This window comes from Otolemur garnettii, unplaced genomic scaffold (genome assembly GCF_000181295.1).
Source record: "Otolemur garnettii isolate 467f Iridium unplaced genomic scaffold, OtoGar3 scaffold00005, whole genome shotgun sequence".
Lineage (NCBI taxonomy): Eukaryota > Metazoa > Chordata > Mammalia > Primates > Galagidae > Otolemur > Otolemur garnettii.
The window spans coordinates 978,980-994,540 of NW_003852400.1; the positions used below are offsets into that span (position 1 = coordinate 978,980).

Here is a 15,561-nt window from a genome sequence, read left to right on the forward strand (position 1 = left end):
GCTCACAGCAACCTCCAACTCCTAGGCTCAAGCGAGTCTCCTGCCTCCGCCTCCCAAGTAGCTAGGACCATAGGCGCACACCACAACGCCCGGCTATTTTTTTTGGTTGCAGCCATCGTTGTTTGGTGGGCCTGGCCTGGATACCCGCCACCTTAGGTGTATGTGGCTAGCGCCTTAGCCACAGGTGCTGAGCCTAGATTTGTTATCTTTAAAAGGAAGGGACTGACAGGTTGGATTTGGGGGTTAATAAGCAACATCTCTCATCCCTGTCCAAGTGTGGAGCCACCTGAGAGATAGACACAAAGGTCACCCAGCTGGAGAGCAGCCCTGTCAGCTTCATGCTGGTAACCCTGAATTACAGGGTTGAGACCTGTGGCCACCATGGGCTTGCGCACACACCAACCTTCCCTGGCAGGAGGGAGGAGCCAGGCAGCTGACAGAATAAAGGAGTTCATCTGGGGAGCTGTGGCTCTTCTGGGAAGCAGCAAGTAAGGGGCCAGACAAGGCCATGGGTGTCACCTTAATGCAGTGGTTCTGTGAGTATGATCCTCAGGTCAACAGGGGACTTCACAAATGAGAAATGCAGAAAGAAGAGCCCAGCAATCTGTTTGCACAAACCCTCTAGGTGATTCTGATTGGAAGTAATGTTTGAGAACCATTGTTTCGGTGGAATGTCCTCCACACAGAATCAGGAGGGACGGGGAAGAACGTTCCCGACAGAACGCAGTTTCTAAGACTTTTCTTGGAACGAGTTTTTGACAACTGCCCCTTTTTCCCTGCCACTGATGCAGGTGCTTGGCTGGTTACTATGGTGACCCCATCATCGGGTCGGGAGATCACTGCCGCCCTTGCCCTTGCCCGGATGGTCCTGATAGCGGACGCCAGTTTGCCAGGAGCTGTTATCAAGATCCTGTTACTTCACAGCTTGCATGCGTGTGTGATCCTGGATACATTGGTGAGTCACATGCAAGGTCTGGGAGGCAAAGAAGGAAAAGATGTGTCTGTATTGTTAATGAGAAAAAAAGATGAAGAGGAAGCCAGTAAATTCGCATTTACAATGCTTAATTAAAACTTAAATGAATATGAAATAGAAAAGATGCTCTTTTCCTGTTTGGCTTGTAGGGTAGTCAGTTTTGGGATGTCTGATAATAAATTAGAAGGCAAAGCAGGATATGAGTGAAGCTCATTTAAATCCATAAACAAAACCTTATAAAACACTTTCCTGTTACTAAAGAGAAAAAGATTTAATTCATATTTTACTTCCTCTAACTCTTAGTAGAAGTGTCTCTAAGTAGTGAAACGGCCCAACGGTGGGCAGAAGAAAGAAGAAATTACCCTAGGAGCCGTCAGATAACGGAGTATATGCTTCCCTGTGTATGAGACTCAGATTATCTGTCAAGGCCCAGTGAAATTAGCTAGTTGTGAAAATAAACTCCATTTCATCCTGGAAGCCACGGTTACAAGTTCTAGTCGTGCAAATGCACACTTCACTACCTGCCTTTCGCGTGTAATTTCAGGATGTCTTAGGGAAACCAATCAGCACTAAGGATGCATCTTTCAAGTTGCTCACGAAGGAGCAATAATTTTAGTTCAGTTTATACGCTCCTTGGGTTAATGTTGTAACATCAAACTGCACTTTACCCTGTTTGATTGTAATTTAGCTCCCAGCCTGCCATACCGCTGTGTAATCAGAAGCTGAAGTCCCGTGTGCTGAACCTTTCTGTCACTGTCGGTGCGCGGCTGTGGCTCTGAGACAGTGTGGCAGTGCTTCTTCCCCTCACAGCTCAGAGCCTGTTCCTCCCCCTTCAGAGGCTTCATCCCAGGCTCTGTGAAGCACGGGGAAGACCTCCAGATGGGAATGTGGGCCACTTCCACCTGGTCGCTGTGCTAAGCATCTTGTGTTTGGTTTTGTCTCACAATAGGCTCCAGGTGTGACGACTGTGCTTCTGGGTTCTTTGGCAATCCCTCGGTTGTGGGGGGCTCATGTCAGCCTTGCCAGTGCCACCACAACATTGACACGACAGACCCGGAAGCCTGTGACAAGGACACTGGGAGGTGCCTCAAGTGCCTGTACCACACAGAAGGAGAGCATTGCCAGCTCTGCCGTTTTGGGTACTATGGCGACGCCCTCCAGCAGGACTGCAGAAGTAAGATGCGCCTTCACCCCGCCCCCTGCCCACATGACCGTGATTTCCACCCTCGCTGAAGAGCTTAGTCTTCGCGTATTTCAGTTGGGAAAACACTTGTTCAGAGAGGTAAAATTGTACTTGCAACAGAAGAAATATGAGAGACTAAATTTTTGTCTCCCTTTACATCCTCATTTTCTGGCAGAACTGAAGTCTCAGGATGTGGCTCAGTGCCTGGGAGAAATAACCGAAAGGAAAGGCTATGTAGTTGTTACCATGACAAATGCCATCAGTAGAGTATACTGATAACGTGTTCTGCCTGTGAACTTGCTGGTCGGATAGGGCTTAGATACCCCAAATACCTCCTCTGGTCTGTGCTTTCTGATGGCATCGCTGGAGCAGAGCCCTCCAGATTAAGGAAAAGGAAGAAGTAACATCTCTAAGATCTCTCTGTTAGCCCTCTTTACTTCTCTCTTATCCGCAGATCAGCCAGCATTTTCTCCTTCTGCTGGAAGCCCCCAGGCCTCGGCTCTGATCATACAAACATGTGAGGAATGTGGGAACCAGGGTACTGGATTGCTGAAAGCCTTTCTAGCTTAAAGGGCTCCTACCTGTGATGCCCGACATGTTCATTACTGAGTTTGAAATTGTTAGAGATCTCAATTTCCACTGGCATTTTTTTTATCGGTTTCAGTGAAATCTTCAATTTGCAAATGATTCAACAGCATCTTGTTAAATCTGTATATTTTGAACATACTTTTCGGCAAAATGTGTCATTGGGCATTTCTCCCTGGGAAATGGCAGAACTGTGTAGGACATCCTAAGAGACTCTAAACAGTCATTTAGATTAGTGTTTTAATCTCCTCCATTTCTTTACTTTTTTGCACCACAATGTCAAGATTTGGAGAGGGAAATTCTTGGCCATTTCGGATGTAGCTAACTTCTGTGCACCTGTGCGTTTGTGCATGTGACAGCAAGTAGACGCAGTCATGTTCTTTTTCAGAGTGTGTCTGCAATTACCTGGGCACCATGCAGGAGCACTGCAACGGCTCTGACTGCCAGTGTGACAAAGCCACGGGCCAGTGCTTGTGTCTTCCTAACGTGATCGGGCAGAACTGTGACCGCTGTGCGCCCAATACCTGGCAGCTGGCCAGTGGCACTGGATGTGACCCGTGCAACTGCAACGCTGAGCATTCCTTTGGGCCTTCTTGTAATGAGGTGAGGGGCTGCTGCCCAGGTGATGTCTTTATGAGCCCAGGTGACAGCCAGCTTATTTGGCAGCCTTGCCCCAATTAAAGCAAGGCACCAAGATACACAGGTTGGCAGACAGCATGGGCTGGAAATCAGCCCTCACTTGTCCCCCTTGGCTGGGACTCCTTAACTGTGAAGTCCCCCTCTGACTCATCCACAGCATTTGGGTGCAGGACCCCAGCTGTGGAGGCAGCCTTGTAAGAGTGGACAAGCACAAGCCCTTTCTCTTCAGTACGGGGCTGCTGAATCAGACAGTTTTCTTAGCAACTCAGCTTGAAAGGAACCAAAAGCCATACCCAGCATTGTAGAAAGTGCCATTGTTTCCTGGCACCTACTAAGAATGACACACTCCCTAAGTCTAATGTGGTCTGGGCTTGTTACTGATCTGTGGGGATAAAAGCGAGGAAACATGACTAAAGTATAATGCGCTGTCCAGACCCTGCTGCAGGAGAACAGGTAGGGGATGCTGGCGTGGCGCTCTCAGCACCTGAGAGCAAAGTGGGAGTCCCTTTTCCCAGTGGATGAGCAAATGCTTCTTAACCAGACAGTTCAGTCCCTCCTCTAACTGGCAGCTGGGGAGAAAAATGACAACTGGCTTCTGCCCTGAAGCCCGCTTGACTGGGGTCTGTGTTCTGGCTGCAGTTCACGGGGCAGTGCCATTGCATGCCTGGGTTTGGAGGCCGCACCTGCAGCGAGTGCCAGGAGCTGTTCTGGGGAGACCCCGACGTGGAGTGCCGAGGTGAGGCTTGGGCGTTATTGCGTTGGCATTTGGGGAGGGGGCAGGGATCTGCAGGGGCATTCTGGAAACTCTAAGCGTAGTACAAGTTAATTTGTCTATTAAAAACAACTCTATGTTTAGCTACAAAAGAAATTAATGCTGATTGCTTTAAAAAAAGTAACAAATCTAGCTCTGCAGATAAGTGCGAGCGGTAAGCGTGCATGTGCTCGCTCTTGGTAGCAGCTGTTTATTTCTGCACGCGTGAGCATGCACACCACACCACGGATACATATACAGCTGCTTTATTTGTTAATGCTTCTGGCCAGAAGGGGACTGTGTGAACTGTGTATTTGTGTGAAGTGACTTTTTGTCCCCTCTGAACAATATTTTGCAGCCAGCTTCCTGAGAGCATGTGCACAGCGGAGGTAAATGATTATTCTAGTAAGATCGTTTGATTCAGTGCATCAGCCACACTCTGCTGACACTTAAACTCTTGGCTACATGCAGTAAGCCGGTGTCCTCACCATGAGAACTGCAGGGTGACGTGGTGCGTGTCGTGTTGTGAGCCTTCACACACAACAAAAGGTCTATGTGGTAGGAGCCCCAATCTGTTAAACGTGAGCAAAACCCAGGTTCTTACTTAGGCTTATGATAATTTTTTTTAAAAAAAGGACAGTGAGGGAAATGACATTTTCTTAAGAACAGCAATTTGTTAAAATCCTGTTAATCATAGAGTGTTTTACTTTTGTGCTCTTGCATTTTTTTTTTTGGAACTGGCAGATTTTTTCAGATCTTAAAGTAAAAGCATTTATGGAAAATATTTACTAGGCTGTCTGGACTCTGTTTTCCTATTCTTTTGTTTCCCGCTTGATTTTTCTACCCTGTGTTTTTAATTTGTAACTATAGATAGATATTTTCTGTAATATCTTATATGTTTTCTTGTCTATTTTCTTTGTTACACATTAGAAATTTTAGGTCCTTCTTGGACTATAAATTTTAAAAATGACCTTTTTCTCTTTGGGATGCAACTATAGCAAGAAGTGATGCAGATCTTAAAGTTAGCAACTCATTCAGTACCTCCTGTAGAAGGTTAGAAACCTAAAACTAATTTCCTGCAGAGTGCAAACTCAGCTGTTCTTTAATAGCAGAAAAAATTTCAATGAACAGGACCAGAACAAATTGCATATGATTTGTTTTTTAAATTGAAGCTTAGCCCAAGGGTCTATAGGGACAGCTTAGATTAAGGTCTGCTACACAGAGGATGATGCTTGCTAGAAACAGGGACCTTTTCATTCATCATTCTGTTGTCCAGATCTTGGTTCTTCATGAGATCTGACGTTCTCACTTCCATTAGAAGGTACTGACATCCAGTGGGCCAGTTTCTCCTAAGATGTACCCTGAAAGGAAAGCCCTGCTTAAAATCTGGCTTTTCCAGGACTCTAAGCACTGTTCTGTTAAATTCCTCAATCTTGTAATGCCCTGAGGGCTTGATCTTTCTCCAGATCAAGGCTCTATCATTGCTCTGGTCCTCTGATTCTATCAGCGTGTGTCATTGGCAGAATAGCTGTGTCTGCCAAAGCCTTCTGACCTTTTGCTCCTTCTTAGCTTTGTTAACAGGAAAAGCCTGCTACCCAGAGTCAGAGTCAGTCAGAGAATTATTCATGGAGCGCTCAGAAATTTACCCCTCACCCTTTTATCTTTTCTTTAAACTTTCACCCCTAAATCTGCCAGAGGAATTGTGGCCATGCCAACTTGTTTAGGTCAAAAGTTAGATCCTGTTTTAGAAACTTTGCAAAGAGTGCTTAGATGCATGGCACTGGTGTTCGCCAACTTTTTGTTCATTTTATCCAGAAGAAAGGTCAGCTCATTACATAAGAAACTGATACTCAGGAAAAGCAAACAAGCAATAGGAAACAAAAGCAAAGTATTCTGCAGAGAGACGTGGTTTTCCTAAGGAGGACATGAAACCCCACATGTATACTCCTTTCACTCTTCCCTTTGGTGTGACCTTTTCTCTTTAAGATAATCACAGGCGTTTAGTTAATGGAAGAGCTACAAAGACCATCTGGCTTTATGGTTTACCATCGTGCTGGCAATCCCAGTGGCTCCAGGGCAGCAGGGATGCAGGCAAATAAGGAGAACCCACAGCAAAGAGCTGCCTGGCGCCCTTCAGGCATTTGTCCTCTGTAAAGCCCTGCTTATCCCCTACCCAGCACGCTCCTCTCTGCACCCTGTTTGGTGTGGTCCTTCGCATGCTCTTTCTGTGCATTTACAGGTGTACATGATCCATATCAATCCTTCTCTATATTTTTAAACACACACATGCAGAATTTGCTTTTTTTGAACTTAATCTATTTTAGATCTTTCCATATTTGTCACCCTAATATTATAAACTGAATCTTCAAATCCATTCAGCCCACCCTCCAGAAAAAGTTGGTTTTAAACTTTTTGGAGATATCATGAGCTTTCCCAAGGATATGATGGAAAGGAAAATACCCTGAGAGTTGTTAAGATAAATTCCCTCCCGCCCAAAAGGGGTGTGTTACACACCCCCATACCTACTTCCTTTTCCCCACCCCCCAGTCCCCCACCCCTCACCATGTACTAGGTCATCAGTTGTCCTCATATCAGAATTAAGTACATTGGATACTTGCTTCTCCATTCTTGTGATGCTTTACTAAGAAGAATACATTCCACCTCCATCCTAAGATTTTTTTTTTTAAATGGGAATAAAATGTCCCTTTTCCAAAGTTAAGATCTAAAGCAAAGGTATCTAACCTTGTTGCTAACTTTGGCAACTCACAGTTATAAAATGTTGGCACATCTTTTAGGGTGTGAAGTTCGGCACTATCTCTCCTTTGTGCCTGTAATAGCTGATCAGGGGTAGAGACATTTGGAAATTTGAGGGGAGGAGAGCATTTGGGAGTATTGCCGTGGTGGGGCAGTTGCTATAGGCACTTGGTGTGCCAGAGTCCAGGATGATGAACACCCCCTGCTGAAAGCAGGCTCTCAGAGAAGGTGCTGGGCTTCTCACACCCTGTGGGAGAAACTGGTTACCCACAAAGCACCCAGAGGGAATGAGAATGATTGTGGTCCCCCACAATGTGGGATTACCACCAGCCACGGGCCACAGGAGCAGAACAGGAGATAAGAAGGTAAAGGGGAAAGAAGAGATGCAATCCAAAATTAGATGCAACTATGGGAAGAGAACATAAAGTCTCTTCTCTGGTTATGTAATTAATTGCCAAATACGTTTCAGTTGAAGTGGTTTGTGAGAAGGGCTCAGATTTAGACTTTCTTCTGCCATCTAGCTAACAATATGCTTACAGAAATACTTAGGTCATAGCTAAGTATGCTCCTTATGGAAAAAAAATGTAGTTATGCGAAAGACAAATGAGTTGAGCCTCTAACTTACAGATGGTTGAATGTTCCTATTGTCCAGGCGGGTTGGGGCTGTTGGCCCATCGTGCCAAGTCTGAACAAGCCCACCACTGTGCTGGGATAGAGAGAGAATCCCATCCACCCACCACTGACCATGCTGGAGAAAACAGCCTGGAGTGCTGCATTGTGCCCTAAGGAGTCAAAAAGTCACAGGAGGAATCTTTCTGTTGATTCATAGATAGCAAAAGGAGGGTAAATTTCCATTTGGGGCCTCTGGCTCTTGGAAAAGGCTAGTGTCTGTAAACCCAGGCAAACTGGAAATGCGGGGCATAGGTGAGAGCCTGTGGGTAGTGGCCATTTCCCCATCATGCTTATACAGTGCTGTAGCACCATAGCTCACAGCAACCTCAAACTCTTGGGCTTAATTGATTCTCTTGCTTCAGCCTCCCAAGTAGCAGGGACGACCAGTACCCACCGCAATGCCTGGCTATTTTTTTGTTGCAGTTGTCATTGTTTAGCTGGCCCGGGCCAGGTTCCTAGCCATTGCGCTATGGGTGCTGCTCTCATGTGCCTTTAATAGAAAAACTCAGTACATTCCTTTGCCCCCACATTAATCTTTAGAATACCTGTGTTCTTTTCTCAGGTTGGCATTTCTTTCACAATCACCCACCTATTCTTTATTTCCTTTGTGACTCAGAAAATCAGACTGATTCTTTAGAGAACCATAAATACTGTTGTTAGTAGAGAGAAGTCTTGTTTTGCATCATCCCAGTAACAGCGTCTGTGTCCCCAGAAGTGATAAGATAGACCAGATGTGGACAAACCACAGACAGGGGCCCAAATCTAGCCTGTGTTGGTAAATAAAGTTTTTCCTCACTTGTTCATGTATCATCCAGGGCTGCTTTCACGCTACAAAGCCAGAGTCAAGTACCATGACACAGACAGATGGCCTGCAAAGCCTAAAGATTTACTACTTGAACATTTACATAAAAGGCTTGTGAACCCCAGGCTAGACAGGCAGCTCATTTCTGCAGGTGAAATTGTATTCTAACTCCAACTTTCATTCCACAACTGAAGTTCTATTATTGAAGCCAGGAAAGGAAATGGATAGGAGAGAATGTCAGAAAAAAGGAAATCACACATAAGAGAGAAAAATGACTTAAATTTCCCTTGCTTTTAGTAAAATAGAAATGCCTAGGTAAAGTATCAGTCAACCTTTTGGCACCGTGGCAAGTCCTGGAGTCCTGTGTTGCTTTAAGGCAGGGTCTGTGGCCGCAGAGGACCCTGTTACCTGATGATGCTTAGGATGCCCCACTTTCTCTGTCCCAAGGCAAAGTTAAGTTCCAAGGGCGAGGTGGAAATCAACCCAACAGTGAGTGCCTGGTGGTACACAGTGGAGATGAATGTGGCAAAGAGTGGCTGCTGCCTGGGAAACAGGGTACTTGAAGTGACAGGACAGCAGAAAAAGGGAACCAATCTGCACAGACCTTCTCGGTTGTCAGGAGGAGCAGGAGCTGGAGCGCTAGGGAAGCTTTCGTGGAAAGGGCCCACTCTAGTGGCCGTTCACAGAGACACTGCTGGGTGCTGAGCACTGTCAGGCATGTCGTGTACATATTCTTACTTTTATGGGGGTCAATGTCTCCATTTCAAACTTGACAAACGTCCGACTCAGAGAGGCTAACTGACTTGCCCAAAGATAAACCTTGAGCGGGGAAGTTGGGATCTCAGTCCAGGCCTGTGATGCCCAGTGTCCCTGTCCTTCCACAGTTGTGCTGGGTCCTCATTGACAGCCTCCCTTTAGCAAGGACATTATTGTCTGCGATAAAGGAAAGTAAGGACGGCAAGGCTGTGGGAGGTACCTCAAGAAAGGAGTGTGAGCTAGAGAGTCACGGCAGAGGCTTGGCTTCACCAGATTGTGAAAAGCCTTGATGGCAGGCCACTGCGGTGGACCGTGCCCCATGGCCAGGGGTCGAGAGGAGGAGACGGAAGGAAGCTAGGTCTGTCAGGTCACTAGGTACACAGACTGATCCCCATTGCAGCACTGACCTGCTAGTGTTTTCCTCTGGGCCTCAATAGCTTTAAACTTGGTACAGTATCCTTATTTATCTACCTCTTAGGAATCATGTTTTAAATTATAAGAAAATTTAGCAAAAAATAGAGGAAACTTAACTGGCCACAAAACAGAGAGTATATTTTTAAAGATGAAAAGAGAATTCTTATGGCTCATTAAAATGATCACATCATTTTAAAATGCTCTTCTTCCTCTCCATGACTCATTCCTCACAAAGACCTGGCAAGAACTTTTGCTATTTATACATCCTCCTTTCCAAGATTCTCTGCCGTATAATCCCATTTCTTAAAGCAACACTGTGTTCCAGGTCGCTTGGACTCTGTTCCCTTTCTCATTAAGAAAGAGGATAAGCCTCCCTGGACCCAGTCAGCTACAGCCTGCCGAGTGGGTTTGTAGTGTTTTAGAGGCCGGTGTGTGGGGAATCCCCTGCATGCTGTTCGTGGCCAGGGAGTTTCAGATTGTCAGGTATGAACTGACCTTCAGCTTCAGCTTCAGCTGAAGCCATATGAGTGTTGAAGTTTCCCTGGAAATATCTTTGGGGATCTCTTGATAAGTTATAAAAGTGGGCCTTCTAGTGCTTGCCTCCCAGGTGACCCTCAGAGAAGTACTTCTGGAAATTCGATAGAGAAGGAAAGAAGAACATGTCCACAGGAGCTTTAGCAGTTCCCAGTTTCAATATGAAATCAAAACCTGACACATTTTTAAAGAGTCATTTGGTGCCTTTCCAGAGAGAACTCAGGACTGGCTGTTTCAATGATAAAACTGCAATCCAGCCATCTGTGAAATTTGAGATTTACTTCTTAGTTGGGGGAAAGGAATGTTGGTCAATCCAGCTGAACTGGCTGGTGTCTTCTGGAGAGAGCCGAGGTTCTGCCGGCCCTCTGGAATACTTGTCCAGACTAAACTCCCTGGGCCTAAGGAGGGAAGCCTTAGCTGCCTTCAAAGTGCTACAGTGTGGGCTGGTGTTTTCCCCTCAAAGACGCCTGTAACAGAATGTGGGCAAGACATGCCTTTAGAATGAAATAAAAAATTATCAGAGAAATTAAAACTTTTATGGATGCGTGTCTTGCCCCAAGCATGAATCCAGTAAAAATCTGTTATTTTGGACTTCATGTTGTCTATGGGGAAGAAACAATTTTCTTTCTTTTCTTTTCTTTTTCTTTCTTTTTTTTTTTTTGGCAGTTTTTGGCTGGGTTTGAACCCACAACCTCTGCCATATGGGGCTGGCGCCTTACTCCTTTGAGCCACAGGTGCCGCCCAAGAAACAATTTTCTAAGCAAACTAAAAGCATGTGCAGCGTCTGCCTCAGTTGTGTCCAGCCTAAGGGAGACACAGGGTAGGCAGGTCCCGGAAGGTGGTTTATTGTGCCACCTTCTGAGAACTGGGAGCCTGCAGGGCAGGAGCAGTCATAATAGTTTTATTACAAATGGCATCATTTCTTCTTCTGGTTTGTGCATCAGCCTACACTGGTGAACTTCCAAAGTCATGATTCTGCTCTGAAATTTGACAGGCAGGAGCCACCCTTTGGAGGCACGTGTACTCTCTCTCGTTCTCTCTCTCAAGACAGAAATAGCTGGGAAGATAACACAGTCAGTATGCCTCAAAATGGGTCTGGTGACCCTCAGTGTCAGCAGCTTCCAGGAACTTGTTAGAAATGCAAATTCTGGGGCCCCACTCAGACCTACCGAATCAGAACCGGGGTAGAGGGGACAGGGGTGGGGTGGGAGACGGGGGCCCCAGCAATCTGAATTTTGTGAGCCCTCCAGCTGATTGTGGAGCACACCCAAGTTCGAGAGTCTACGGCCCAGATAACTTCCAGCTTCCTGGAAGATGACTGATACAGAAATTTAGTCCTAAAGTCTGGACTTACATTTTTCAGGTACAACATTATCAAAGTTCTTCCTGATCTCAGAAAATGATGAAAGTAAAGGTTTTCCCAAGCCTTTCTCACCATTTCCCAGGGGTGTTACCAGGTACTCCACTAAGAAAAGGTCCCATGGGGAAATGTGTTGGGGATACAACTGGTAAAAACAATGTGAAACCAGGTTTTTCCTGCAGAACTCCTCTTAGTCTTTAGTATGCTAATGTTTGTTTTTAATCTTCAAGAGGGGGTAATAGAATTTCCCAAATTACCCTTTTATTATGGGTCCCATGTTTTGAAAAACAAGTCCAGGGATCACTATTGATGGTCCAGGGATCACAATTACAGTTACTTACAGTTTGCCTAAACTGCTTCTTGATTCAGTATGAGAACATTCAAAAAGCAGGAAAAATGAAATATACCTTAAAACACCTAGGAAGAAATAATGTTTTAAAAAATAAAACACCTGGCCAGGTGCAGTGGCTTATAGCTGTAATCCTAGCACTCTGTGAGGTAGAGACAGGTAGATTAATAAAAGTACAAAAATTAGCCAGGCATGGTGGCACACGCCTGTAGTCCCAGCTACTCGGGAGGCTGAGGAAAGAGGATGCTTTAGCCCAAGAGTTTGAGGTTGCTGTGAGCTGTGACACCATGGCACTCTGGCCTTAGGCAACAGAGCGAGACTCTGTCTCAAGAAACAAACAAGAAACACTCAATTTTAGTTTTGAAATCCTAAGGTTTAGTTTTGAAAACTCAGATACCAAGAAAGTACTGTTTTAAAATCCTAAAGGTTGAGGAATGAAATAAAATAAACGTCACATTTTTGTATCATCATGACATTTTGGCAAAAAGAGAGAAATGAACATAAGTTGCTTTATTTTGCCCTTTATGCCATGGAAATGTGATCAACACTCTGGGCAGGAGAGCACCAGAGACCTGTAGGAGCAATAGAAGGTGGCAGTAAAGCTGTTCATTAAATGTAGACTGGATATTCTTCTAAGCAATTCGTAATTATTATTTTATCCTGAAAGCAATCATATGAGGTAGGTGTACTCATCACACCTTTTTACAGACGTTCAAGCCTTGTCTTGGCTTCCTAATTGCCCAGGATTGCGCAGCTGGCATGTGGAGAAGGCAGGACTTACAAGCTCAGTCCGCAGCGTGTGCTCTGAACTAACCATGGTGCTGTCCTCAGATCTCACTGGAGAACTTGGAATGTAGATGGCCAACAAAGGCAATCAGAAGATAAACTGGCAATTCAAGATTTCCTATTGGAAAGTCTTTCAGAGGCAAATCACAGCTATTGTCCCAAGAAGATTTTACAAAGTTATCTGAGAGGTTATGAATCTGTTATGCTCTGCCACAGTTGACATTGCATTTCAGGAGGATTATTTTCTTTTATAAAGGTGTGTGAATGTCCCTCATATGCTATGTACTGAAATGAGGTGAGGGCCTCATTTGGCACACTAGAGAACTCCAATTACAAGTTAACCCTGTACCCCATGTGGGGACAAGAAAAATGATTTAAGACATATCCCTGCCCAGAGTACACAGTCTAGTTAGGGAAGTAAGCTGGTGTAGATTTGTTCTCTTCTAATTTATTTATTCCCACCTTTTCCCAGAATACATGTAAGGCCAGGGATAAGATGTGTGTACAGGCCTTTTGTTACTCACTGTACAAATACTGTGAATGTCAGATGTTGATATAAAAGTCATTTGGTCACCTGAGATTTGGGCCTCTAAGCCAGAGTCAACAGCACAGGCACTGTGATAAGTTATCTCAGCCACTGCTATTGGCTATTACCCCGTACCATGTGCGACTTTACCCTGTGCCATTTGGCTCTGGATTAAGATGTCAACCCTGTTGGGCCCGTGAGAGGCTGAGACTACGTGGCTCCCAAGATCCCTTCCGACATGTTATGAGCCTATGATCGTAGTGTGAGGAGTGGTTACTGTCATGGCAGATACTCACAGATTAGATTATACTTAGTTGAAAGCCTTTCAGCCAGATACTTAGAATTCCTGTGAGTTCTTTGGGATTTAGTTTTCTTCTGATCAAGTTTATTATCTCACTAAGTAGTAACCGTTCTGTTTTGTGATGAGATGGGGTCAGTTATGTTAGGAGCTGCTTGTTTATGGTGTATCTTATGCCAGATGGCTTATGTTATCAGGATGTAACCTGAATTATCTGTGCTGACATGGTCTGAAGGGAAGTCAGAGTAAGGGGGAGGCAGAGGCAGGAACAAGGTTAAGAGCACAGATTATGGGGGAGCAAAGTGCTAAATCAGTATCCTGGCTCAGCCTTTCCTTGCTATGAGACTCAGGACATATTATACAATCTCTTTATTCCTCAGTTCCCACATCTGTGAAATAGTATTATAATAACCATGGGGTTATTGTGAGGACTAATGAGGTGATGTGTGTAAAACATTTCTACAATGCCTGGCACAGTAAATATTCAGTAAGTATTAACTGAGAATTTGTAAATTATTATGTTATTACTAAGAAGGGGTCAGCAAGAGCTGAAGTCATGCTTATGCTGGAATGAGCAGCTGCAGTCTCTACAGGAGCCACTGGTACTCTGTCATTGATGGTTGACACCATCCAGCTTTAACAGCATATGAGGATTCTAAATGCCAAATCTTGTCCCTGAGGTTCACAATCAAGCAGATCAGCTAGCATTTCTGTTTCCCTCCTAGCCTGTGACTGTGACCCCAGAGGCATCGAGATACCACAGTGTGACCAGTCTACGGGCCAGTGTGTCTGCGTCGAGGGTGTTGAGGGTCCCCGCTGTGACAAGTGTACTCGAGGGTACTCCGGGGTCTTCCCCAACTGCACACCCTGCCACCAGTGTTTTGCTCTCTGGGATGTGATCATTGCCGAGTTGACCAATAGGACCCACAGATTCCTGGAGAAAGCCAAAGCCTTAAAGATCAGTGGTGTGATCGGGCCTTACCGGGAAACTATGGACTCAGTGGAGAAGAAGGTCGGAGAGATAAAAGACATCCTGGCACAGAGCCCGGCCGCAGAGCCACTGAAAAACATTGGGAATCTCTTCGAGGAAGCAGAGTAAGTAGTTAATGAGCCGGAGTAACACCTCAATAATATCTTTTTCAACTTTGTGAATAAATAGCAAAGATTTATTGGTATGGTGCTAACTGATCAGAAGGGTTAGTCCTGTGTGTGAAGTGAAAACAGATTTTGGACCATTTATTTTCTGGCAGTCTTGACTCTGGGCGTTCGAGTGAGTGACTATTGGCACATCAGTGGGGACGACCCGAATTCTGAAGCATAGAATGTGTGAGTGTTACCAGTTCTTGACCTTTTGACTAAGGTCAAGTGTAAAGGGAGTGAGTGTCACAGTCAGTGAGTGTCACAGCCTTTGCAAAGGATGCTCTAAGGCTGAGAATGGGAGAAATGCTGGGTTTGGAAGAGGAAGATTCAGAGTTGAGTCTCAGGTCTGCTCCACGGTAGGCTGATCTGTGAAATGATAATGTGATTGCAAAAAAGATACTTTTGCATGCATGCTCAAGGTGCCAAAAAATGTATGCACATTTTAGGTGACGTTATGTATGTATTTCTCTTCTAAGTTGAGTTGAATTATGGTAACTATGTGTAGTACGACATTCCCGGCACCTCTTAATAACTGCAGAAGTCAATCGAGACTTGTATTCATCTTTTGTTACCAGTATATATTAAGTAATACAATTTTAATACCGTTTTACCCTTTCTTAAAATGCGTATACATTTTGGGGAGCACTTTCTGTGTATGTATATATATTATTATTATAGTATTGCTACTCCTGGATAAATTCCATTACCATAAGTGAGACTCCTTATTTTAAGTTATTTCTGCTGCTGGGCCATTGGTCCACCAGACTGGTGCTTCATTCATCCAGTTATATTAACTTCTCTATAGTGAAAAATCTTCACCTTAGCCCTTCTTTGGGTAATCATTGCTCCAATTGGAGAGTGTTTATTTGGTCAGCAGAAGCCAAAGGACTGAGCTGATTGGTACCGAACTTCTCAGGGATCATTTTTCCATCCTTTTTCCTAGCCTCATCTCTCTTGCCCCCAAACATCCCTACTACCTTTGACAACCCCCAGGCTTGGCACCCGTAGCTCAGTGAGTAGGGCGCTGGCCACATACACC

At 44.9% G+C, this 15,561-nt stretch overlaps 1 protein-coding gene across 1 annotated transcript in view; it reads left to right on the forward strand.

The window, feature by feature from the left end:
- LAMB1 (laminin subunit beta 1) overlaps window positions 1-15,561 on the forward strand; it is a 75,329-nt gene that overhangs the window by 42,234 nt on the left and 17,534 nt on the right. Inside the window, exons 20-24 of the mRNA XM_023519583.1 lie at window positions 792-955; window positions 1,923-2,147; window positions 3,130-3,344; window positions 4,020-4,116; window positions 14,108-14,477. Coding sequence (XP_023375351.1) covers window positions 792-955; window positions 1,923-2,147; window positions 3,130-3,344; window positions 4,020-4,116; window positions 14,108-14,477 — 1,071 coding nt within the window. The remainder of the gene's footprint in view (window positions 1-791; window positions 956-1,922; window positions 2,148-3,129; window positions 3,345-4,019; window positions 4,117-14,107; window positions 14,478-15,561) is intronic.